Here is a 25,982-nt window from a genome sequence, read left to right as displayed (position 1 = left end):
CTAAATGCAGTTGCTCCACAAAGCTGTACGTAGAATGGCATCACAATCACAGTGTTATTTTCAATTCCTTTCCTAATGATCCCTAGCAGCGAGTTTGCCTTCCGCCCAGCTGCTGAACACTTGGCTGACATCTTCTTCAAGCAATCCATTAGGACCCGTGGTCTTGTTCCTCATCAGTCACTACCAGTTCAAATCCCATGTGAAATTAAGATTTTTGGCAATGAAACAAAGGCAGCTTGTCAAACTGGGACTGGCTCATCAGCAGTTGAGATTATGTTTGCTTCTAGGTTACCTTCTACAACCAAAGTATTCTGAGGACATGGCAAGTCTTTTCTGACTGGGGTTGGAAACACCACACTGTCCCTTAAAAGGCTGGTATTTCATCCCTGCTGCCCTACTTGCAAGAAGGTCTTATTTTGAGGCTGCGGCCCAACATGCATAACCACCAGGCATCTATGCTGCCATTGTTTCTAAGGATCTGAACAAGCCAGTGGGATCTCATCCTTTCCTCAGACAGTTCCATAGTGGGGCCATCCTGAAGTCCACTCAGCATAGATTTCCCTCATGGAAGTCTGCTTCTTTTCATCTACTCTCAAGAGTGCTCTTCCTAGTGGCATTCACCTTTGCTCAATGGATCTCAGAGCTCAAAAACCTTCATGTGTTCCACAAGGACAGTGTAACAGTCTGAATTATTTCTCCCTTTCTCCCTAAGGTTTGCCACCTTTACACTGCCAGGAGCCAGTGTGGTGTAGTGGTTAAGAGCGGTAATCTCGTAATCTGGTGAACGCGGTTCGCGTCTCCGCTCCTCCACATGCAGCTGCTGGGTGACCTTGGGCCAGTCACACTTCTTTGAAGTCTCTCAGCCCCACTCACCTCACAGAGTGTTTGTTGTGGGGGAGAAAGGGAAAGGAGAATGTTAGCCGCTTTGAGACTCCTTAAAGGGAGTGAAAGGCAGGATATCAAATCCAAACTCTTCTTCTTCTTCCCTCCTTCTCTCCTCCTGTTTATCTTTCTGAAAGAGACTAGCATTCCCTTGATATCAGTGTTTGTGGACCTTGCAGCTTGGGTAAATTAGATTGGAACAATCACTTACAGCATAGTGCTGAGGCCATCTCTACATGCATAGAGGGGGCAGAGAACGATTTCTTACCTGTAAAGGGAATTTCTGTGCATGTAATAAGATGAACTCAGGTCCCACAGTGTAGGTCTTGGGCTGCCTCAGCTTGTGGAGGATTTTTTTTCTAGTATGCCTGACCTCTTTTCTAGTTTTTACTTGTTGTTTATTGTTTGACAGAGTGTTTGTTGTTCTGGCTGTGCTATCTTTGTGCCTTTTTCAGTCTCTTAGAGTCTTATATTTTAAAGAGCGAAGAAGAGGACATATTTGCTAACTTCTACTTTTAACTGTGGATCACCATTTTACAAACCCATGAAAAGGAGTACTTGTCCTGGAAAAAGAGGACATATGAGATCTCTACTAGGAGGGAGGGTTTTTTGTGCGTGTTTTTAGTTTGCAGCAGGAGTAGCGATTTTGCCAGCAACCACTAAGTGAAGCTTGACTTCCACTTTCATCTTATTATGTGTACGACAATCCCCTGTACAGGTAAAAAATGGTCATTCTTCATTTGGGAGTGATTTCATCTTACTGATGAACACCTAACTTCTTTATTCAGGCTTATGGTACGACATAAACTGTGGTACTAAGAACAGATTCATCTGTGAAAGGCATAACAGTTCTGTCCGTTCAACTCCTGCTCCCACAACGCCTGCACCTGTTGGGGGCTGTGCAGATGGCTGGCTTTTCTTTGATAAAAAGGTAACTAAGAAAGTGATTGCAAATATACTGGTATATTGCCCCTTTTCAGTTATTATAGCACATACAATGTTTTCCCAGAGCTTGTGAATATGAAGAGATTGCTCTCCATGTCCACACTTCTATGCAAGGGCTCTGTATAGAGGTTCAAAATGAATGTGCACCTAGCTCAGGTGTTAAGGCATCATGATACCGCATCTCTCCATGCTACCACCCCATGTATCTTTGTACATACTAGAAAGTCTATTGCGTTGCAAAATAGAAGTGTCAGGAACAATGAAATTTTTTTTTTTAAAGTGGTATCTTAAAGGCTTGATTATGGGTCAGCTACCCAAAAGAGCAGTGAATTTGCCTTCAGACTAAATTTTCAGCATTTAGTTATGTTATTGTTTATTAAATGGCAATCTCCCGGGGGGGGGGGGGGGCAGAGCTATTTTCTGCCTGAAGAGGAGCCAGTGAGCAGTGACTGGGTTGGAGAAGGAAGGTAAAGTAGTGTATGATCTACCATTTACAAACCTCTGCAGGCTTGTGGAGGGCCAGAGCAGGAACTGGGTAAATTCCCCCCACCTCTATTTTCCACTGCATTGGTTAACTTTTTATTAGTTCCTGGCTTCTATATGAAGAAATTAACTACACCACATCCTCCACACAATCTGAATCTCTGTCAAGTCCGCGAATCTGAGGGTTGGGATTTCTCTCTAAAGCCAAGTTAAAATATCCATGTCTGCAACCCAGTACCATCTCATGATGGTTGAGTTCACTAACCATTTCATAATTGATGGAATTTTGGAGTTTTACTCCCCCCGCAGTGCTTCCAGTTTTTTGGCTTGAATGAAGAAGAAAGGAAAAACTGGTCCGATGCACGAACTGCTTGCAGAAATCTAGGAGGAAATCTGGCAACTATACCAAACAAAGCTACACAAGGTACAGTCGGTTCTTTTAGAACATGTTGCTCACATAGACTTAATGTTGACTCAATAATAATAATTTGTTGTTTCTACCCTGCCCATCTGGCTGGGTTTCCCGAGCCCAGAGGTCTGAACACTCATCCTCCACCACCACTTTCTGAACAAGGCCCAGGAGAAAGGAGCCCTTCCTAAGCAGAGTGAAAACAAGGGATGTTTATTGTAATCATGGCCTGTTTGTGTTTTTTCCAGGCAAAAATGTAATGAGCTGGATTATGTGGTCCTTTTTAAAGCAGGAATAGCCAATGTTGCATCTGCAATATTTTGTTGCACGAAGAGAATGTTCAGGAATGATGGGAGATATAGTTTTTCTCTGTAAGAAAAACAAGTTTAAAATGTTTTTGTTTTTTAAAAAGATGCAGTATAGTAAGATCTGAAGTGGACCATAGTGGCAACTTCTGCATGACACAATTTTAAAAAACAAAACAAAACAATGAACATAAAATATAACTAGATCAGTTCATGGTATCCTATATTGATTACTTATAGGTGAGGGAGAGTATTTACCAAATTCTTTATGATGAAATATGTCCTTGTTTTTATTCAGCATTTTTCATGGTGCACTTAGAAAGTGCCTCAATTAATCCATGGATTGGACTGAACGATATTATTAGTGAAGAGAGTTTTCTATGGACAGATGGAAGTGGGGTCTACTATACAAACTGGGCCAGTGGTTTTCCAAATTATGTAAGTCCTGCCTGCAAAGGCTTTCATCTTTATTTTTTTCAGATACAAGAAATGTTCCCTATTTTCCATTCCTGCAGTAAAATTATATATATTCAGAGTGCCTTCACAGCATTATCACTCCATTAATGTACCAGTCTTCCCATGCCAATCTTGCAAGGTTAGCTGGCCATGTTTTGATATTTAATACATGGATTGGTATTATGATTGTTAATCCTCATTTTACTCTTTATTGTTCAGTTTACTGTAGTTTAAATTGTTGTGAGCCACTCCGAAAATACTCCAGAAGAAGTGTGGAATAGAAATTTTACAAATAGATACATTACATAATTGATAAAATATATAGGAAGCATCCAAGGTCGGCAGCATGTTCTGAGGAGCCTCTGACAATTTTGACTTAAAGCCAGTTATATTCTTCAGCGTTGCAATTTTTCTCTCAACTCTGCTGCTTTTATTCTGTCTGAATTTTGCCAACGAGTTAAGGACTTAAGTATAATCTGCCAATGCTCCATTTCCTAGTTAGACTGAATTCTTTCCTTCCCACAGCAGCAGTGCCATTCACTTCAATTGTACATCCCCTTGTGTGCTTGGGAATTAAGAAAATTCCGAAAGGCATCTCACCCATTATGTTACACATCTTCCTTGATCCACTGGCCAGTAAATCAGGCACTGCCTCTGTCCAGCAATGACTTTTTCTATCTCGGCTTACTAGGACTTAGTTGCATGCAAAGACCAATCTCTCCCACCCCATCTCCTCACCTTCTGCACCCTCTAAATACCGTATATTCTAGGGGTTCCCCCAACCCTCTGAAGCAGATTTGGGTAGGCCATGAGGTGTATCCAAGGGAAGGGGGAAATCCCATTGTGCAAGCAGAAATCCTTGTATTGATAGGATGAGTTATTAGGAGACCACCCACTGTTATTACTCCAGTTTGATGCTCACACCTTTCTTTAGAACAGCTGTGGGGAAGGTCTTTCTGCAAGCCTAAGTAGGCCTGCCAAGCCCTCTTATCTGGCTGGACTTTTGAAGTGCTGTCAACCAGCGGATTGTCAAGTGACCTTATCAGCTGATGTCATTGTGGGGAGGGGTACTTAGTGGTAATGTACTATGCCTTCCAGTACTGAAAAGCAGGGCAGAAGTGCAGAAACAGCAAAGGGAGCTGTGCAGCTAGTTAGCAAGAACAGGCATCTCAAGCCAAGCAGCTAGTTTGGGAAAGTGTTGTACCAGGAAGAGTTGGGCATCATGTGAACAGTTTTATAGCTGGCTCTGCTACCTAATCTACTTCCTGGAAACATCAGGTGGCCCTTGATCCAGAGCATGCATCAGTTACTGATGCCTACTCTTGAGTAGGTTCCAGAGACAGGACGTTTTGTGTTGCCAGAGAAACACTACACCTTTAGTTGGGGCTTTGGTGTGGACTTTGCACCATCTGATCTTGGAATCACACAGGTAATTGTGGAGTCAGGTGCTAGGCTGTGCGACCTGATAGATTTTAGCAGGTACTCTGATTTTACCGGTACCCTGAGTGGTGGCAATCTCACGTTATATGTCAGGCTCCACTAATTCCTCTTCATCCCAGGATGGGGCCAGCACCTCTTTAGAGATGTAATTCAATGGTGGAGGCTGTTTCTTGGCTGGATTGGGTAGGACAGTGGTGAGAAGCGACAAATAGTCCTCTTCAAACTTGATTCTAAAAGGATACGGTACTGCTTTCATTGAATTTGAGAAGTACAAAAAAGAGGGCTTTTAAGTACAATCTAGAACAGGCATAGGCAAGCTCAGTCCTCCAGATGTTTGGGACTGCAGTTCCCACAATCCCTGACCACTGGTCGTTAGCTAGGGATGATGGGAGCTGTAGTCCCAAAACATCTGGAGGACCGAGTTTGCCTATGTCTGATCTAGGATAAAAGAATTGCCTCCTGCGCAAATTGATGGCACTTGTCTTATTTGATTTTTATGTTTTATTTCCTTAGGAAGACTGTGTTTTTATTATTAAGGGGACTGGAAATTCAGGAGGAAAGTGGAGAAATGGACCATGTTCGGCCAGGAAAAGCTACATCTGCCAAAGAAACTCTGGTACGTTTTTAGAAGAGAAAAAAACAAAAAATAATTTGCAGTTCTGATTGCTTTCTAGAGTCCAAAGCCTGTTTTCTGTGCCATATCATTTTGTCCAAAAACAAAATTAGATTTCCAGTATTAGAGATTTTGTATTTGACTGTATAAAGAAAAGAATGCAATCGTGACAACAATATTTTATAGATATACAGAGATGAACCCTGGTGTCAAAGAACCTCAGTTGTACACTTCCTGATATGGGACTTGACTTTTCACTATACCACCCCCAAAATAGGACAGAAGGAGGCTGCTGGAAAAAAAGTTTAGTTCTATTTCTTTTTAAAACAATTTTTATTAAAGATTTTCATTGTTTACAAAAGCACATGCACATGGGGGTTTTGTGTAGCGTCACTTGGGTAGGTTGTCTTTCGATTCGCTTGTTATGTTTCCTTGGTAGTGAGAGAGGTTAAGGTGACCTAGGGTGTGGCTGGTTGTCTTTGGTTGGCTGCAGTGGGATTTGTGTGAGAGAGAGGGGTGTGTTGTTGGGTTAAGTTAGCCATATTGATTCTTTTAGTTCTTTTTTTAGTGTCATAATATCTAGCCATGTTGCAAGTGACAGCCTGCCCCCTGAACAATGCACTTTCATTTTAATAAGAAAAATAGACCCCCATGAGTACAGCCACCCTCCGAGGTCTGTTTTTGGACAGAAATTACCAGAACAGTAACAGAAATTTTTATCATCCACGAATGATGGTGGCTAGGAAACTAATTGAAGAATAGTCACTTGACTTCTCTGAAAAGAAATGAATGTGTTTCAAATAGGTCTGCTGGCTGCTTCTTAGGAATTTGATATGCTTCTTTTGTGGCTGTAAAGAACAGAGTTTGACTAACATGTTGGTTTTAATGTTTCTCTGCAAATTGTTAGTACTTTCAGATGTTAAATCTTGGGAGAGAATAATGTTCAGATATTTCAGTATGAAATGAAATCAAATTTTAGGAATATATGCAGTCTAAAACAATCTCTGGCTTTTTGTTTTTGCCATAGATCCCGCATTACCATACTTTGAAACAACAATTCCAGCCTCAGGCTATTTCCATTTTGGGAATAGCAGTTACTTTTTCATTGGCAACAAAATGACATGGGAAGAGGCCAGGAAAAAATGCAATTCTGAACAGTCAGAGCTTGCCAGCACTTGGAATCCCTACATTGAATCATTCCTATGGCTAAAGGTGTTGAAATATGAGGAGCCTGTGTGGATTGGTCTAACTAGCAACACGGTAAGAACGCGCAATGTGCGTTAACATAATACTACTTTTCCACTCCAAGGGTTTGTATTCAGAAGGACATAGTTAGAAATCACAGGGCTTTCGTTAGCTGACTTTATTCAAAACTAGGGGCTGCCCCTGCTCACTGCTCACTGCACTTGCCAACCCCACCTACCCTTTTGGCAACCACTCTCTCCCCACATCCGACCAACCGCCCTCCCTTTATCCACCCACCCCTTCATCCTCCCTGCACATCCTCCCTGCATCATTAATCATCATTATTATCATCAGCATAAATTTAAATCTAGTTCTTCTTTCCAATGGAGCCCAGGGTTGCAAGCCATGTAGGGCTTTGTGTGCTAGTACTAAGACCTGGAGACCTGCAGGTATATGGCGGTGTACAATTTTTAAATAATAATAGGGCCTGGTAGGTCACTAGCAGCCAATGCAGTGTTTTCAGAAATAATAATAATAATAATAATAATAATAATAATAATAATAATATCCTACCCTTTTCCCTGATAGGGACTCAAGGCACCTCACAGCTGGATATAGTAGAACTAATCAATGCAAGGCATCAGATAACAAGACTTGATCAGTTGCCAGCAGTCTAAACACAGTGATTAGGGAGCAATATATGTAACACAATGCCCAGTTGGGACAGAACAGGAATACTTGCCATTTCTCAGTCAATTATATACGTTCACTAACCCAAAGAGGCCTCATTCTGTCAAGAAGAGTCAGAGCATGAGCTAGTCTAAGCAATTTCTCAATAATTGGTGACACAGGGTCACATTGGGCTGTCCCACTTACCAATCCAGCAGCTGTATTCTGCAGTAGTTGTAGCCTCTAGGTCATCTTCAAGGCAAGACCCACATAAAGCACTTTGGAGTAGCTCAGGTGAGAGACACCAGAGCATGGACAACTAAGGCCCAACTATCTCAGTTCAGGAACAGATGTAACTGGATGACTAGCGCCCATCTAGCCTTTGATTGCTTCCAGACCCCTGTCCAAAACCTTCCTGGCTTCTCCAGATTCAGATGGAGCGGATAGAGTTATGTGTCATCAGCATACCCATGACACCATGCTTCAGATCTCCAGATGACATCTCCCAAGGGTTTTTTCAATAGATATTAAACAGCACAGGGATGCCTTCAGTTGTCATAGCTATAGCAGTACCCAGAATTCATCACCTGATTGTGTTTCTGTAAATAAAATGAAAGGGGTGTGTGGAGATGATGTGGAGCTCATGTTATGGGAAATAAACTACAACCAGCATGTGTTGTTCCAATGTGCACTAGAATGGTGAGCACTACACATGGATAAACAACCGGAGACTGATGTATACTAACTGGGCACCTGAGGAGCCAAAGCACAAAATAGCCTGTGTCTTCATGGACCTTGAGGGTCATTGGAAAACAGGAACTTGCAATGAAACATACTTATTTATCTGTGAGCAGCATCACGGTAAGCAAAGAAATATCTCTCTTTTAATGTGGGGCACAGCACTCTAATTCCAATAAGGTCTCCATTTCAACACAGAGCTGAGAACTGTACTCTAGACACTGATCTGATAGCATCTTGATAAAACAGTTTATTCTGATTTTGGAGTATACAGTTCTGAACACAGAAATCACTTTCGCCCAGTGTGTTGCTATCTATATAGATATTGTTCAGTTCCTTTTATAGGAACACCATCTACCACTCCCACCATAGGTGGAAATATGTGCCTTTATGTTGCTGTTTTTGCAGCTCCAGCACTTTGGGAAGAGATTGGGAGTTTATATGTGATGAGATCACTGGTGGTGTAATGACACCTCAAAATTATTTTAAGAAAGGATTCTTCCACCCTTGCTGAAATTGTTTTCACAGGCAGCTTGCTCCATATTCTTTCATAGTGCAAGACAAACTGGGGTTGAAAGATTAATTTCCAACTCTATCTATCTATCTATCTATCTATCATCTATCTATCTATCTATCTTTGATGACTTATTGTTGAAATGCCTCCAGTGAAATACATCAGAACTCGGAATTCTTAGGAATCGTTCAGCTTCAAGTGAGAATAGCATAAAACACCCAAGGACAACATCCTGATACTTACAAACAAAAACAACATGTTACTACCTTCCTATGCATTTGATTGATTGATTGATTGATTGTGGCTGCAACAACCTAATTTAGTTTTAAATTCTCTTCCATTGTATTTTCTTCTTTGTTTCTTTAGTTCTTATATGTTATGGAAGCATACGTTTTTGATTAAAGAAATAAAAATAAGTATTTAGATTTTGGGGTTGGCTTTCTATGTAAAATCATTCCCTCTGATTAAAAGCTTGACCTGTCAATCACAGCAGAGCTCCCTCTCCTTGTCTCCACATCTCTCTGGTGTTTGCTCTCCCTTCTCCCATCATCTAGTATGCTAAAGGTAATTTTGCTTTCAACAGGCACCTGTCTGCAGCAGTTTCTTTAAATGTTTGGCTTGCCGTGGCACAGTGGGGTCCACCATGGCACAGTGTGCGAACTTGTAGAGATCCAATATCCCCTTTTATAAGCCAAAGGGGTATCATGCTTTGCCTCATGACTCAGGACCTGTCTAAACCTTAAGCACTCCCCTTGTATTTCTAGGTTTCTAAGATGCCTTTGTTTTTTAAAAAAGAAAACTACTTTACTTTATTTTATAACAGGTGCATTCCCAACGGAGGCACCACAGCTGCCAGGAAAATGCCCTCCTCCACCAGAAAAAGACGGGAGAACTTGGGTTCCTTTTCGGGCTCATTGCTATAAATTCTACCCTGCTTGGGAACATTGGTGGCAAGCGGCCTTCAGATGTTCTTATTTTGGTGAGTGTCATTTTGAAAAAGGAATTGTTTTACAAATGAGAATGGTAGGAAGAAAAATGGTACAGCCCATGGCATGCAGGAAATTCTTTCTTTCTGGCACAATCCAATAATAAAAAGTTTTATTATCAAAATAATACTGAGAATAATGGGTTACAGACCTGGTATCAGGGATCAGCACCAACAACCATTCGCTGATGGCCTGAGTTCCCTGAACACCAGCCAGTCTTCCTCTCCTTGCCCAATCCCAAAGCATTGTTGGTGCAGCCAAAAAACCCTGTTGCCGTGGCTCACCTTTTGATTCCTCCATAATGCCTCTGGGCCCAGATAGAATGTTCCTTCCCTGGGGCCACAGAAGCCCCATGGGAGAATTTAAATAGTCCTTTACTGCTACACTGGCTTTTTGCCACTGGTGGCACACAATGAAGGAAAGATGGGCCAGGGGCAAAAGAAAAGCAGAGGAGAGCTCAAGCAAGCAGACTTGGCCCTACCTGGGAAGGAGTCTTCATCATCTGTGCCTTCACTGCCCTGGACAGGGACTTTGCCACTTCACCATGCCTGCCAGGGGACATCACTGTTGCCAAGAACAGACTGGCAAGAGCTGCAGAGGGCCCTGTCAAACCTGGCATTGTTCTGCCAGTGTGGCACCATTCAATTCTTGTTCTCATATGTTGGAGGTCTTACCTGTCCTTCAGCATAAGTTCCCAGGTCAGGTTACAACAATACAAAGTTAAAACCGGCCCTGAGATTTGTGGGATGTAAAACACATAGCTGTCAAGTACAACATTCCTAGAGTGGGCATACAAGGGGACAAACTTCCTCTGCATGTGACTAGAGGTGGGTGTTGCCTTACCTGCCCTAGTAACAAAAAAGGCGAGGCAGGGAGCACACTTCCACTTTGGCTTTTCTCTCTCTGACTCCATTCATCAAAGAAGCAACATCTCTTCAGCTAGAGATGCCCTGTTGGCTTTCAGCCAAAAAGGGACAAAGGAACTCTCTCCCTACGGGATAGATTCAATGTGTACATATTTTGTAACCTAAGTCTGCCTTCAGGGATCCAATTGTGAACTGAATGATACTGTGAGTAAACTTCTTTTTACTGACTTTAAATAAGATTGTCATGTCTATTATTTTTAAGAGGGACAAAAGGAGATTACCAGGAATCTATATTAATAAGCTTAAACAAGCTTGCAACAAAGCTAACTGCTGTGTGTTTAAAAAGGGGAATGCACTCTGCTAAGTAAAGGGACTTGCTAACGCAAGTTAGGAAGGATATTATTTAGCAGTATATCCTCTCCTGCCTCCCTGAACATTCCCACAAGATTTACATATATCAGGTGTGAAAAGTCAGGGGGAAGAGGGGCACCATCATATGGCAGAAGTGATAACATGAAGGTGCAAGAGGACATATCTCTGTGGAAAGAGAATTCCACAACTTAGGGCCATAGGCCTGTTCTCTGTTGGGCTGCCATTCCTTGCACTTCCAAGGCCAGTGGAATTACCAAGAGGGCAATCTGAGAGTATTTATACTGAAGAGATCAGTTTTTGATACTTGAGGCCTGTACTATTTAGGGCTTTTAACACAAATGGGATCACCTTGAAATGCGTCTAGAAATGAAAGGGCTACCTGTACAGATGTTTTAAATTAGGCTGTGTCAGTTCTAAATGGAACCTCAGCCAATCATCTGCCAGCTGCATCCAGCCAGCCAGCCGGCCAGCCATCTCCACCAGTTCATATTGCTGAATATACTACTATTTCTGCTGCTGCTGCTATATTTCTCTGAAGAAAACTTGTATCCTGTTTCAAACTGATCGACCAAATCGCAACAAATTCTATTTGATATAAGAATGGGTTAATCCGAGTTCCTCCTACTCAGCAAACATGACTTCAAAGTCACCCAGGCACCCCATTAATATAAATACTTTGAAAGGGTATCAACTTTCTCTTCCAGAGAACTGAGGTGATTTTTCCTCCTTTTATGTGTAATTAGAAATACAGAGTGAAAAACGTTTTCAGTACTGGAGCTCAGGATTTTTGTGAACCACCTGATTTGTAAAAATGACATTTCTATTGAATGTTTGATTAAGTGATTTTCTTTAACTGTTAATTATTATTTTCTACAAATGGGTAGGTTACAATGATCCTTCTCCAATAGAAATTATGCAATAGAATAGCAGCCACAAGCATTTGAAAGAAAGGTGTATATATTTTCTCTAAAGTATTCAGAACTTCATATTGCTGCCAGTGCTGGATAGTGATTCCTTGGTCTTATCTTGTTAGGCACTCTTTTTCAAGGAGAAGATAACTTTTTAATGAGTTTACTTTACTCCTGTGGTATATTTCCTAGGTGGCACCTTGGCTTCAATAGAAGATTTAGCTGAACTGGATTTTTTGTTGGAGTACACTCGGCAATTCAACAAGGAAAAATTTTGGATTGGATTGTTCAAAAATATAGATGGTAATTGTTTAACACTCAATATTTATATACATAATAAATGTATTATCTGTATTTATTCAAAAGTGTCCTCAAATATGACACACATTTCATTTGGAGGGGGGATTTGTTGGGATTTGCAGGATACTGGATAAGTCTGCAGGCTTCGACAGGATGATGCAATACTCTGCTGGGTCAGAGTGACTCAGCAGGAGTGTGATTAGTGTGATTGGCTATCACCTGTTTTAAAAGGAAAGCCTGTTTAACAGTGGGTGTGGTGGTTGTGCTGTAGTGTGGTGGTGCTGTGGTGGAGAGTATTCGTTTGTAAGTACTCTGTATAGACTGTTTCTTTTGTAAATGCCTGTATATAGCTCACATTAAAAGGACTGCACTGAAAAACCTGGAACTCTTAGTGCTTCGCTGAAAACGCCGCGTGGAATACGCGACAGGGTTATGGGCCCAGCACGCTTCCGCTGCGCAAGAGTACAGGTGGCAGTTATCTAGCCGTGGGTGCTGGAGGTGAGCTGCAGGGATGGAGCAGTCCAGAACTGGCGTGTTGCTGGAGAAGCTGACAGCCACGAACTACAGCATCTGGTCGGTCCGCATGCAACACTTCCTCAAGCGTGAGGGCCTGTGGAAAGTGGTGGAAGATCCACCGCAGCCCTCTGAGGAGGATGAAAAGGATGAGAAAGCTTTGGCTACGATCATCCTTGGAGTGGACGACAGCCAGCTAGTCTACATAGCTGATAAGGTGATGGCAAGTGAGGCGTGGAATGCGCTCAAGGCTGTCCATGTGCGAGAGACAGCTGGCTCACTGATAACACTGAACAGGAGACTGTACCGGTGTCGGAAGAAACCGGGGGACTCCCTGGTAAACCACCTAAAATTCCTAACAGGCTGTTTCCAGGAGCTAGCCTTAAGAGGGAGGCCTGTGGGGGAAGAGGACAAAGTCTTTATAGTCCTGAGTTCCCTTGATGACAGCTATGATATGCTGGTCAACTCCCTCGAGTCGGTAGAGACTGATAAGCTGACTCTGGAATACGTTACCGGACGGTTGTATGCAGAGGAGGACAGGCGTGCAGAGCGAAAGATGACCTCAGCCCAGCTGTTGGAGCATCCCAGAGGGAACAACAGCCGGGAAGAGCAGAGGTGTCGGGAGCCGGAGAAACAGCCAGGAGGAGCTGCTGCGGACCAGCTGGTGGTCAACAAAGTAAAAAGGTGTTTTTGCTGCAAGTCCAGTGGACATCTGCTGCGGGACTGCCCAAGAAAACAACAAAAACAGCAGAAGCACAAGAGGGAGCAGAGGGAGTCTACCGCTTGGGTGTCTGCAGATGGTCAAGAAAATGAAGAGCTGTGGGTTCTGGACAGTGGAGCTTCTCAAACCTTTTGTAAAAGAAAAGGACTGCTAACTGATGCTAGGGCTTCAAACAAAAAACATGTAAGTCTTGCTACGGGCCAGAAAGCTAATGTGGTTTGTGAGGGGGAGGTTGTGTTCCCACAGCTGGGACACACATTCAGGAATGTGTTGTGTGTGCCTAGTTTGCAAAACAATCTCCTGAGCATTCCTGACTTGGCAAAAGCAGGCTTTGAAGTAAACTTTGTGGGAAATCAGTGCCAGATAAAGCAAAATGGGACAGTGTTGGCAAATGCTAACCTTAGAGCTAATATGTATGTACTGCAGTGTGAGTCTAAGGTTGCGAATGTGCAAAATGTCCCAACCCATGATATGTGTATTCATCTCCTGCACAGGCGTCTGGCTCATGCAAGCTATAAGGTGCTGAACAAAACATTGGAGTTGTGTGGGGGGAGGAAAAACATTAAAAGTTGTGATAATTACTTAGACTGCAATATCTGCAAGGAGGTTAAAAGCAGGGCTTGCCCAGTAGCAAGAGCAAGCCAGAGAGAAACCAAAAAACCACTGGAGTTGATTCATGCTGATGTAACTGGTCCTTTTCCACCAAGTGTCTCCCACAACAAGTACTGTTTGATCCTAGTGGATGACTATTCTAGATTTGGCTGGGTCTATCCATTGAAGCAAAAGTCTGACGTTGCCCAAACTTTGAAGTTCTGGGTAAGAAGAGTAGAAAGGCAACTTGGCGAAAAGGTGTGTTCTATTCAGACAGACAGGGGAGGAGAGTTTATGGCAAGCTCCCTAAGAAACTGGTTGCGTTCCCAAGGGATTAAACATAGGCTTACCAATGTGGCGACGCCTCAGGAGAATGGAGTAGCAGAGCGTAGGGGAGGTGTCTTGCAGACACAAATGAAAGCATTGTTAGCAGATGCAAATCTTCCAATTAAGTACTGGGCTGAGAGTATTAAGACCGCGAATTATATTGGGAATCGCTTGTGGTCAAGGGTACTAGATGACATACCCTATAAAATTCTCTATAACAAAAGTCCCAGTTTGCAACATTTAAGAATCTTTGGGACGAAGGCATGGGTTGACATATCTGTAAAGAACCGAAGAAAAGGTGGGAAAAGGGCACAGCAGTTGCTGTTTCTTGGGTATGAAAGTGGTACGAAAGCCTATAGGTTTGAAGATGATAAAAATCTTTTGAGTTATAGTCGATCAGCCAGCTTTAATGAGCAAAGAAATTGGCCCAAGATACATGCAAACCTGCTGCCAGAAAAAGTTTTACTGCCGAGCATACCTGATAAGGCAGTTGAAACAAAGCTAAGAATTGGCAGCTCTCCCAGAGAAACTGAAAGGGAGGAGGTAAAGACTGAGCATTTTTCTCCAGCTGCTAGCATGGAGCAGGGGAGAGAAGAAAGTGCAACAGGGACAGGAGGAGGTAAATCTCCAGAGTCAATCCACCCCAAAAGCAGTCCTGAAGGTAGCCCAGGGGGTGAGATTAATGAACCAAGGAGGTCTGCAAGAAGTAATAAAGGTCAACCTCCAGACCGTTATGGGTTCCCAGCCACCATAAACCAGGTTTGTGTAACTGAGCCAGAAAACTTTGAAGAAGTGCAAGAGTTACCTACTCTAGAGAAAGAGGCGTGGTTAAAGGCAATGCAGGCAGAGTATAACTCTCTGCTAAACAACAATGTCTTTGTACCTACAGAATTGCCTGAAGGTAAAAAGCCCATAAGCTGTAAGTGGGTTTTTAAAGTGAAAAAGCTGGCTGATGGTAGTTGTCAGAGGAAAGCCAGGTTGGTTGCAAGGGGCTTTACACAAAGGAAAATGATACATTATGATGAAGTGTTTGCCCCAACAGCAAAGGCTGAAACAGTAAAATCAGTTTTAGCAATGGCAAGTCTGAGAGGGTTAAAAGTTAATCATTTTGATGTTGCCTCAGCATATTTAAATGCTCCTATTGACGCCGAGGTGTATTTACAGCAAATACCAGGTTATGAGCTGGAAAAAGACAGCATGGTGTTAAAACTGCAAAGGGCACTATACGGTTTACACCAAAGTGCACGTCTATGGCATGAATGCATAGACACTACTTTGAAAAAGATGGGATTCAAACAAAGCCTGGCTGATTCCTGTTTATATTCAGCAATGGTGCAAGGAAGTGTTTGTTATTTACTTTTGTATGTTGATGATATCTGTCTAATAACAACTGCACAAAAGCAAGTGTCTTGGTTTATAAACAGCCTAGGTAACAAATACAAACTGAAGTATTTGGGAGAGATTCAGAATTACTTAGGAGTAGAGGTTCAGAGAAATGAAGAGGGCGTCTACTCTCTGAGTCAGAAGGAAAAAATTGAAAAGTTACTGAAGACATATGGAATGGAGAGGGCAAATGAGGTTGACACTCCCATAACTACCCAGTACAAAAATGAACCAGAAGGGCAAAAATGTGAGAATGCAACGGCGTTTCATTCTCTGTTGGGTTCTCTGTTATATTTAAGTTGTTGGACAAGACCCGACATAACATTGGCAGTGCACATGTTAAGCCAAAGAAGTGCAGACCCGGCTCAGAGAGATTGGGTAGCACTTAAAAGAATCCTAAGGTATCTGAAAGGCACAAAAGATTACAAACTGGTGCTGGATACAGGATATGATCAGCAAGTGTATGCATACGCTGATGCCAGCTGGGGGGACAGAGAAAATGGAAAGTCTACCACTGGCTATGCCATATATATTGGAAATGCCCTGGTTCAGTGGAAATCCCAGAAACAAACATTTGTTGCCACAAGTACTTGTGAAGCAGAGTACTCAGCCATAAGCGAATGTGTATCACAAATAGAATGGTTTGCTTGCCTAACAAAAGAGCTTGGAATACCTTCTGAAATGCCAATCACTGTGCTAAGTGACAACATGGCTGCACAACAGCTTGCCAACCAACAGAACTTTAAAAGCAAGAGTAAACATATTGCTATAAGATACGGAAATGTGAAAAATGCTTTGGAAAGAAATGTGTTAAAGGTACAGCACTGTAACACAAAATGTAATGTGGCAGATTTGTATACAAAATGTTTGGATGCTCCTAAATTTCGAGACTTAAGAGAATTATTAGGTCTCAAGCCTTTGACTTAAGGAGGAGTGTTGGGATTTGCAGGATACTGGATAAGTCTGCAGGCTTCGACAGGATGATGCAATACTCTGCTGGGTCAGAGTGACTCAGCAGGAGTGTGATTAGTGTGATTGGCTATCACCTGTTTTAAAAGGAAAGCCTGTTTAACAGTGGGTGTGGTGGTTGTGCTGTAGTGTGGTGGTGCTGTGGTGGAGAGTATTCGTTTGTAAGTACTCTGTATAGACTGTTTCTTTTGTAAATGCCTGTATATAGCTCACATTAAAAGGACTGCACTGAAAAACCTGGAACTCTTAGTGCTTCGCTGAAAACGCCGCGTGGAATACGCGACAGTTTGGACGTAAAAGAGCTCAGCAGCAAAAGCTGTTGGGTTGTAAGCGAATGGTGCTTGCATCTTCTTGGCAAGCATTCAGGAAAAAGGAAAACGCTCACCCATTATCTGAGAATTCATCAACTAGATGGTAAACAGTAGTATAGGAAACATCTATGCCATGGGTCGGCAAACTAAGGCCCAGGGGGCGGGGCTAGCCCAATTGCCTTCTGGATCCAGCCCACAGACGGTCCGGGAATTGTCGCGTGAATCGGCGTGGGGATTCTGATTGTTTGGGCTGCCCCATTCCCCACCCCCCTCACACATACCGTGGCAGCGCCTCCTCCCTCCCTCCTCCTGGCTTCTCCCTGCCCTGCCTGGAGGAGGAAGGGGGCTGGGCTGAGCCAGCTGAGCGCCATTTTAAGCAGCCCCTCTCTGGAGTCAGCCCTTTCGTGCCGCTCATCACCCCACCACCACCAGCCCCTGCCGCTCGCAAGGCACAGGTAAGCAACCACTGGGGCTCATCCGGTGCTGTGAAGAAGGGAGGGGAGAGTTGTGGGAAGGGGTTGGTTTTTTTCAAAACATAGTCCGGCCCCCCACAAGGTTTGAGGGACAGTGGACCGGTGCCTTGCGGAAAAAGTTTGCTGACCCCTGACTATGCTTTCAAGTAATCAAGCCCTGCCCCTAACCACATCTCTTTTTCACAATTAAATTTTTATTCAATATTTACAAAAAAAAAGAGTATCAACAAAAGCCGTGAAATACATACACAGATTTACACATAGTGATCCCTTCCCTATGTTATACAAACACAAACTGCCCCTAACCACATCTCTTTCAACTTGATTTATGGCTCTGCCATTACTTGCAGTTCCATCCCAGATGTCCCACTAGGCATATTGGTAAAATAAAATTTATAATTACTACATATTTTGGGAAGTGGCTTGTCCTTTTGTCCTCCGTAGGTTCAGGCATCTCTCAAGATATCATTGCCAAACTTGGCATGAGGATTCCTGAGGTTCGGGGTGACAGTTTTCATTGATGTTGGAATGCCAGACACTATTTTGAATCAAAATGGTGGTCCGAAATGTCACTATCTCCATGGGGCTAAAAAGCACTCGCCAAGCATCACCCTCTGGGAGTGGCCATCCAAGTAGAACCAGTACCACCTCAACACAGTGCCATGCACCCCTAATTTGTACAGCCACTCCAGAAGGATAGAATGGCCATGATATCGAAAGCTGCTGAGAGGCCAAGGAGAATTAACAAGGGCATGTTTCCCCTCTCTCTCTCATGACAAAAGTCATCATACAGGGAGACCAAAGCAGTTTCTGTGCCAAAACCAGACCTAAACCCCGATTGAAATGGATTTGAGCCTAAAAATCATAGCTCCCTTTTTCACCCCCATTTCACATTGGTTCTTCTCAGCAGTTGAGAACAAAGGACTATGTGGTGTTAAAATGGAGGATGCTACTCAATTAACATATGCAAACTTCCTGTAACCCCACCCCAGTCTCATGACTGCATGTGATAAACTGTAAAGAATTAGATCGCCACACTGTTGCAGTGGAAATTTACAGCTAACCTCCATCTCAAGCCCTATAGAAAACACTGGCATTCCCTTCCCTGCTGTCTTCAATACTCACATTTTTTCCAACTTTTTAATGTAACATGAAATAACTGGGAGGAGGAAATGTGATGTAGCACCTCTTTTCCCTGCCCACCTCCTGACCATAAAGGTTTTCAAAAACCAGCAGCGCAATGAAAGGGAAGCACTGCCGCGGCCGCATTTGAGTGGCTAAACCCCGCCCCCAAGCCTTCACCTGATTGGTTGGCTCCCTGGGGGCGCAGCAGCCGGGACAGCTGGGCAGGGGCCGGAACGCCCCCTGCCAACGTGGGAAACGGCTCCCACTCACAACTCTCCTCTGTAAGGAGGAGAGGCTTTTCAAAAACCCTAATTTAACATTAGCCCAATCCCCCAATATATCCAGGTCAGGTGGGAATGTTGGATCACTGTTTTTACATTTGCACTGCCCTAATAACAAAACAAATTGCCCTGTCTATTTAAAATCCGTGATTTATAGGTTTCTTTGAATTGCTTGGCAACACTGGTCACGTTCTACTAGTAAACAATAATTCAAAAAATGGCTTTGATCTGGAGCAGTGTCAATGTTCCCACTTACCATGGCACCTCTATGTTGTCTGCACATGTGAGCCAGACAACCAGTACTTTCTTGTGATGATCCTGACGGTATGGAGTGTTGTCACTTATATCATTTTTTTGCTATCATTGGCAGCCATTTTCTGCTGGCACCTATGGCACCAGACCCTCCTTTTTTAAAACCGAAAAGAACACTGCAGAGAACCATCCAAAATAGTACTAAATATGGGGGGGGGGGGAGTGCTGTCAGAAATCAGAGGCACTCTCCCCTTATTGTTAGTGTATTCAGTGTTCTGATACGATAATGGCAGTAGCTTGCATATTCTCCAAACTGAAAAAGGTGAAGAGGAAAAAGGATCGCTGTAATTTTAAAACACGTTTCCATATAGTATGTTTTACAGTCATGGTGCTACTCTTCTCCTTTCCGTCATAATGCTATTTATATATTTTTATAATTAGGAGAATGGATGTGGAAAGATAAAACTCAAGTGGGTTTTGTTAATTGGAGAGGCGAAGAACCTGCATTCAATCCTCAGGCTTTTCGGGATCAGAAATGCATTGCCATGAACAGCAATGATGGGAAATGGTTGGTTACGGACTGCCGCGGTCTTATGTCATTTATATGTAAAACGCCCAAAAGTAAGTCATAAATTATTATTAAACTAAATTTTAGCCATAATTCTGATATAATACAATAGAGGAATATTGAGTTATATAGAACTGCAGTTAGTGTCTTAAGGCGATCTTGGCCAACTGCTCTCTTGCTTGATTCATTGTACAGTACTAGAAATTTAGCCTTATCTCTTTATCTCCTTCCTTCTTCACAAAGCTCTCGAAGGAAGGCGTTTCTGTGATTCTACAAAACAGACTTTTCCCTACCTCAGCAGTTTAACAACCTTCCACCCCCTGCTATGCTTACTAGCAAGTTCTTAGCATTCTTTCCAAACTGTCAGTCATTCCTTTCCAGCACAAACTGCTGGTATTTTGTATTTTGGTTAAAGGAAAAAACACTAGGCATAAGAGAAAGAGAGTTCCCTGGATGCTTAAGATCCAGGTTTGAGGTAAGTACGCTTTGGTGTCTCTCACCAGAGCAGAGATTTAAAATCACAAAAGATGCATTGAAATGTAGGTTGTTATACCTTTAAAATATCCTCTTTTAGGTTGCTCCCAAAGTTCCCCACTTCCCTTAGCACAGAAAGAAACCACACATTTGGCTGGTTAAAAATGGTTTACTAACAAACACTTCAAAGGCCAGATTCATGTGCTTTTCCATACAGCAGTAAGAAAAGACAGGCAGTAAGACTTAGGTTCCAAAGTGATGAGAGTTTCTAAATCGTTTGTAGAGAAACACAAAGATGGCTTGTTTAAGCCATGAATGCAATAAACATTTCAAATGGTTCTCATTTTTAAATAGTAATGTATTGGATTGAAACTTCAAAGTTAGGAAGAGCCCTGTCTAGCATACATTGCTAAGTTATTTTCATGTTGTGATATGTCAAGGCCCAAAGCCTGAAAAATATAAAGTTTTCCCTACAATTTTGATAGAACTTGCCTAATATCCAAGTGGAAATTGCAATCAAATATTTGAAAATCAGCTTTTTTGCTGTTGTTCAAATAAAGTTGCACTAATACGGCCAGTAAAGTGAGATGAGCGCCACAACCCCAGAGTTGTTTGCGACTGGACTTAACTGTCAGGGGTCCTTTACCTTTTTTAATACAGTATACTTTACCATTAAGTGTTTGACAACATTTGAAGGACCAATGGGCCAAATCATCTTTTGGTGAATCAAATGCCCAAACCTGGATTCTTGCGCTGGGGAGTGGGGGTGGGGGCCAGACCTGCTGGCAGAGAGGTTGCTTAGGTTTCCTTCCACTCAAAACTCCCACTGGTTCACTTTCCTGCTGATCAGAACAGCAGCAACATTCCCTTGCATAACTATCTTCCTACTGGGCTGAGCAGGAAGTTCTGTGGTTTGCACAATGTATATGGTTACACCTTAAGCATGTCTTTTATTTTGCAGTTAATGACGAAACAACTAAAGCACCTACAAACAGTACAGGTAAGACTATTAATGACACATGGTCATTCTGCTTGGATAGCTGGCACTACCCCCTCACTGGTATTACTAATGTCAGTATTTTTTAAAAAAAATATATAAATTTCATACATTTATATGCCGCTTAGAAATTCTGTATATTAAATGCTGTACATAAAATTTCTATTCTAAACAAAACATAGCAGGGGTGGGGGGAGAGACAGTTAAATTCCATTATTATAAACAACAGCACCCTACCTTGAAATGCCAGCTGAAATAAAAAAAACATTGTCATGCCCCTGAATTTCAGCAAGTAACATGGCAGGAAGAAATCGCTTTAGAACAGAAAGCAATGACTAGAAAGTCCAAGCCCATAGAACAAAAACAGCACTGAAAGTGCTCATCAAATATCAAATTCCACAATGAATGAACTACTGCTCTACACTAGAAGGGTTGGTGCAGCATGGATGACCCCATCCATAGGCTAATCCAGCCCACAACAAATTCTCTAATCAAGGCATCACTCTGCATGGTGAACAACTCCTCCCTCCTGAGCACAACAAGACTGTGTTGTCCAATACCATCAAACAACTGGTGGCCATTTGGCTTGGTGGGCTTGCCTCCCCCGGTTGTATTCATGTCTTTGGTAGCAAAATGGCAGGCTGTAATCAGCAGCTGAACCTCCTCTCAGGAGGTTTGTGCAGGCTACTGGGGGTGGGGAGGAATAATGACAGCTCTGCTTTCTGGTAAAGAACTTTTCCTTTGAAGTGAAAGAGTTGGAGAGTGGGAGAGAGAGATTTTGATTTATTGGAAAATTCCATAGTATTGCGTGTGAAAAGTGGGGAGGCGGAACACCTGAAGTTAGGTTCCCCTTTCACGGGCACATGCACAGAATAATGCTGTCATTTTTAGCCACAGTGCTGAAACTACTGGGGGAAGATACACTATTGCTTGGACACATGGAAATTGTTCAGCAGTGTCCCACAGCTTTGGGGTTACATTCCTTCATAGCCCTTTCTTTTAAGAGGGTCAATCTGTTTCTACTTTGAGTAGAATAAAAGCTGCTTCTATACATGCTCAGGTTGTGACTCCACATATCTTCTGCATCCCATTTCCTCCCTACAAATAAGGGGCGATGTTCATGGTTTGCAAGTTCACAACACGCTGTGCTTAGGTGCAGTAAACACCACCCAGACATCCTTCTTATCATAGTGTAAAGTATTTAATGTCTTGGTTTTGTATGTATATATCTACACCTTTTCTCTCATTGGCAGTGCAAGAAGAAGATGTCTCTGCATTTGCACACGGCAAATATTTGAAAGTTGTTCTCCCAGTCATCTTCATCCTCATCGGTGCAGGCATCGCAGCCTGTATTTTCTACAGAAGAAGAAGAAGCAGGCAACTATAAACCACAGCAGGCTTTGACAATCCTTTCTTTTGTGACCGTGTGATAATTCTTCAGGAAAAAATGGCTCAGAATCACATGTGGTGGATGAAGAGGGAAATTAACAAATGTAGGCACTAATGCTATCTGTATACATTTACCTGGAAGTAAGCCCATTGAACCCCCATTCAGACTTACTTCTGAATTGACAGGTGTAGGATTGCACCATTCATTCATTCATTTCCAAGAAGTAACCATGGCTGGAAGTTACTCGTCTTAAGCAGCAGTATACAGAGGTACTTTCTACAATGAGACTCATGATGTAGAATGCTCTGAATACATATTATCTAGTATGAGTAAAATCATAAGTTGTACTGATTATATTCTGATTAAAGATTATGCAATTCAAAAAAAACCTAAGGGTCATGTCAATGTTATCCTCTGGCAACCAAGGTGCTGCAATATATTCTTGCCCCAATTCAGTGGGCCATTTATGCACAAAGGCCTTTTCAGGAAAGCTAAAATCCCACTTGTTGTGAGGAGGAGGAGGAGGAAGAGCAGAAGGGTGAATCTCCTCCAGAAGAGACAGTTTTCAAGATTAAAAAAAGGAGCCTAGGTGTTGTTGCAGAGAGTGTGACTGCATGCACAGCACCTAACTGTGTGCCTGTAGTTCCCTATAAAGCTAGGTCTGTTTGTACCTCTGTGTGCAGTGGTGTAGGAAGGGGATGGGTGGTGGGTGCGGACCGCCCCGGGTTTCATCACTGAGGGGGGTGTTCAGCCAACAAATGAAACATGGCTGAACTCGCTGTGTAGGGGAGAGCGTATGGATAAGGAGTCAGCATAGCTATGTTCTGCCCCTAAGGTCAGAGGAAGCATGCCAGAATTGCACTGGCAGTGCCACAGGGCTTTCCCCCCTCCCTCTCCACCAGTGGGGGAACGTGTGCCTGTGCCGCTGCCCCCTGAACCCACTCAGGCCTAGCCACTGCCCTTAAAGCCACCGCCAGGAGGCAGAGGCAGGTGAGAGGGGAAAGTGAGCCATCCCACCAGCACTTGGGAGCTGCGCGAAGCCACTTCTCCCTTCACTGCCACGCACTCTGTGTCTTTTAAGCACCTACACTCAGGTATTCATGGGTTTCTTTTCCTGAGTAATGGCCTGTGTTTTTGAAGTTGCAAACAAATTAACAGAGCGACTCTTTCCTCCTTCTCTCTCCCCCCCTCTCTCTGTGCCCCCTCCCACCTTTCCACATATCCCCACTTAACTGTTTCCTGCCTCACTTTAAATCCTTTCTCACCTGAAAAAACACCTTTGGGAAGCGGTTTTGCCCTTTTGGCTCCTTTCCCCTAGAATTATAGTATTGTAGAGTTGGAAGGGACCCTGTTGAGTATCATCTAGTCCAGGGGTCTGCAACCTTTAAGACAAAAAGAGCCACTTGGACCCGTTTCCGAAGAAAAAAAAACTGGGAGCCGCAAAACTCGTCATTATAAAAATAACTTTTTTGTCACTTTTTTAAAAAAAATTTTCTTTGTTTGACCCCTCAGAATTACTCCTCCTCATAGAAATAAACGTTAAATTAACAAGTTACCTTTTTGTGTGTGTGTGTTCTTCACTCCCCTTCAAAACAGTGACCAGCGTACATGCCCCCTTTCAATGCAGTGACCAGCGTACATGCCCCTTACAATGTAGCGGGCGGGCAGGAAGGTGACGTCGGGACGGTGCGTGACTAACGCACGCACCACCCCCATGCGACGTCACAGCCAGTACAGCGCCCGCCACAGTGGGGAGTGTTGGGGCGCACAATGCGCCTCCTCCCCTCGCTAGTATCCGCCCCGGAGCCGCGGCAAAGGTGTAAAAGAGCCACATGCGGCTCCGGAGCCGCGGGTTGCAGACCCCTGATCTAGTCCAACCCTCTGCAATGTAGGAATTTGCCGCTGTCCCATTCTTTTTTACATTTGCTCTCATCCCTCGTTTGCCCTCCTATGTAAATTTACATATCACTCTCCCTCTCTCCCTCTTTCTTTATCTCTCTCACACACGGTTACCTCGGAGTAGACTCACTGAAATGAATTAAAAATCCAAACATTAATTTCAAAGTGTCTTCCCTCAGTAGAATTTAGTTGGATGTAGACCGTTGTTACCCAAAAAGATCTGCACAAACCAGTTTATCTGAGTGTATTATTTTCAGGGGGGGGGAGACTCATTTATTTATAATTGCTTAATCATATGGGACTAAATTGCATTATGTTGTAAGGACCTTTCATAAAATCTTAGAATTGTAAATTTGGAAGTGACCCCAAGGATCATCTAGTCCAACCCACTGCAATGCAGGAATCTCAACTAAAGCATCCATGACAGATGGCCATCCAACCTCCAGTTACAAACTTCCAAGGAAGGAGAGTGCAAAACCTCCCGAGGGAGTCTGTTGCACTGTTGAAGGGCTCTTGCTGTCAGAAAAGTTCTTCCTGATGTTTCGTCAGAACCTCCTTTCATGTAACTTGAAGCCAATGTTTTGTGTCCTGCCCTCCAGAGCGGGAGAAAACAAGCTTGTTCCATCTTCCATGTGACAGCCCTTCAAATATTCAAAGATGGCTGTCATATCTCCTCTTAGTCTCCTCATTTCCAGGCTAAACATACCCAGCTCATTCAAGCACTCCTCATAAGGCTTGTTTTCCAGACCTTTGATCATCTTGGTTGCCCTCCTCTGCACACGTTCCAGCTTGTCAATGTCCCCCTTAAATTTTGGCGCCCAGAACTGGACACAGTATTCCAGGTGTGGTCTGACCAAGGCAGAGTAGAGTGGTACTTGATCTAGAGAGTAGACTTCTGTTGATGCAGCCTAGAATAGCATTAGCTTCTTTTGCTGCAGCATCACATTGTTGACTCATATTGTGGTCTACTAAGACTCCTAGATCCTGTTAAAATATATTGCTGGTAAACAAAGTGTCTTATATTGGTGCAGCTGGTTATTCCTGCCTAAGCAAAGAACCTTCAGGCTGAAAGGGACTAGTGGGACTTAGAAAATCAGAAAGGAAAATCTCTTCTGGTGGGCTCCAGCGTCACTTCCTGCAATTTGGGGATTTTTAAAAAACATGCAATTTTGTAAAGCACTTACCTGGATTAGGGAAGGTTTAAGAAGGCAGTCCTCATCTGACCACAACACCCATAGGCACCAACTCCCTATGGCTGAGGGGATCTCAGACTACCCCCTGCAAAACTGGGATGGAACTAAGCCCACCCACCCACCCTCAGGGGCCTGACCTCACTGTGGCGGGCCTCACCGGGCCTTCCCACACCTACGATTAGCCCCATTAGGCTTTCCCACCCCTGTAGCCTAAGATATCTCAAAATGTTGCTATGATGATAAACGGAATGTGGCATCTGAATATAGACTGTATTTTTAATATTGGCTTATATTTTGATCAGATTCCTAAATTCACAAATGTTTCATGCCAGGCAGAAGACCAGCTGCCTAAGTACTTTGGCAAGATGTTATCCTCCTGGACAAGGGGCCCCCCTTGATTTATAGCAGAAAACAATTCTCAAAGTCGTAAAAAAGGGAATTACA

General features: G+C 43.1%; 1 protein-coding gene across 1 annotated transcript in view; it reads left to right on the top strand.

Annotated features, from left to right (window-relative positions):
• LOC114607780 (macrophage mannose receptor 1-like) overlaps positions 1-24,163 on the top strand; it is a 55,707-nt gene extending 31,544 nt beyond the window's left edge. The window contains exons 20-30 of the mRNA XM_077936891.1: positions 1,671-1,813; positions 2,620-2,734; positions 3,323-3,462; positions 5,434-5,536; positions 6,561-6,793; positions 8,083-8,248; positions 9,463-9,618; positions 11,964-12,074; positions 19,459-19,638; positions 21,021-21,059; positions 22,310-24,163. Coding sequence (XP_077793017.1) covers positions 1,671-1,813; positions 2,620-2,734; positions 3,323-3,462; positions 5,434-5,536; positions 6,561-6,793; positions 8,083-8,248; positions 9,463-9,618; positions 11,964-12,074; positions 19,459-19,638; positions 21,021-21,059; positions 22,310-22,443 — 1,520 coding nt within the window. The 3' untranslated portion in view covers positions 22,444-24,163. The remainder of the gene's footprint in view (positions 1-1,670; positions 1,814-2,619; positions 2,735-3,322; positions 3,463-5,433; positions 5,537-6,560; positions 6,794-8,082; positions 8,249-9,462; positions 9,619-11,963; positions 12,075-19,458; positions 19,639-21,020; positions 21,060-22,309) is intronic.
• Positions 24,164-25,982: the final 1,819 nt, after the last annotated feature.

Source organism: Podarcis muralis, chromosome 12 (genome assembly GCF_964188315.1).
Source record: "Podarcis muralis chromosome 12, rPodMur119.hap1.1, whole genome shotgun sequence".
In the NCBI taxonomy this organism is placed as follows: Eukaryota; Metazoa; Chordata; class Lepidosauria; order Squamata; family Lacertidae; genus Podarcis; species Podarcis muralis.
This window is presented reverse-complemented; position numbering and strand designations above follow the sequence as displayed.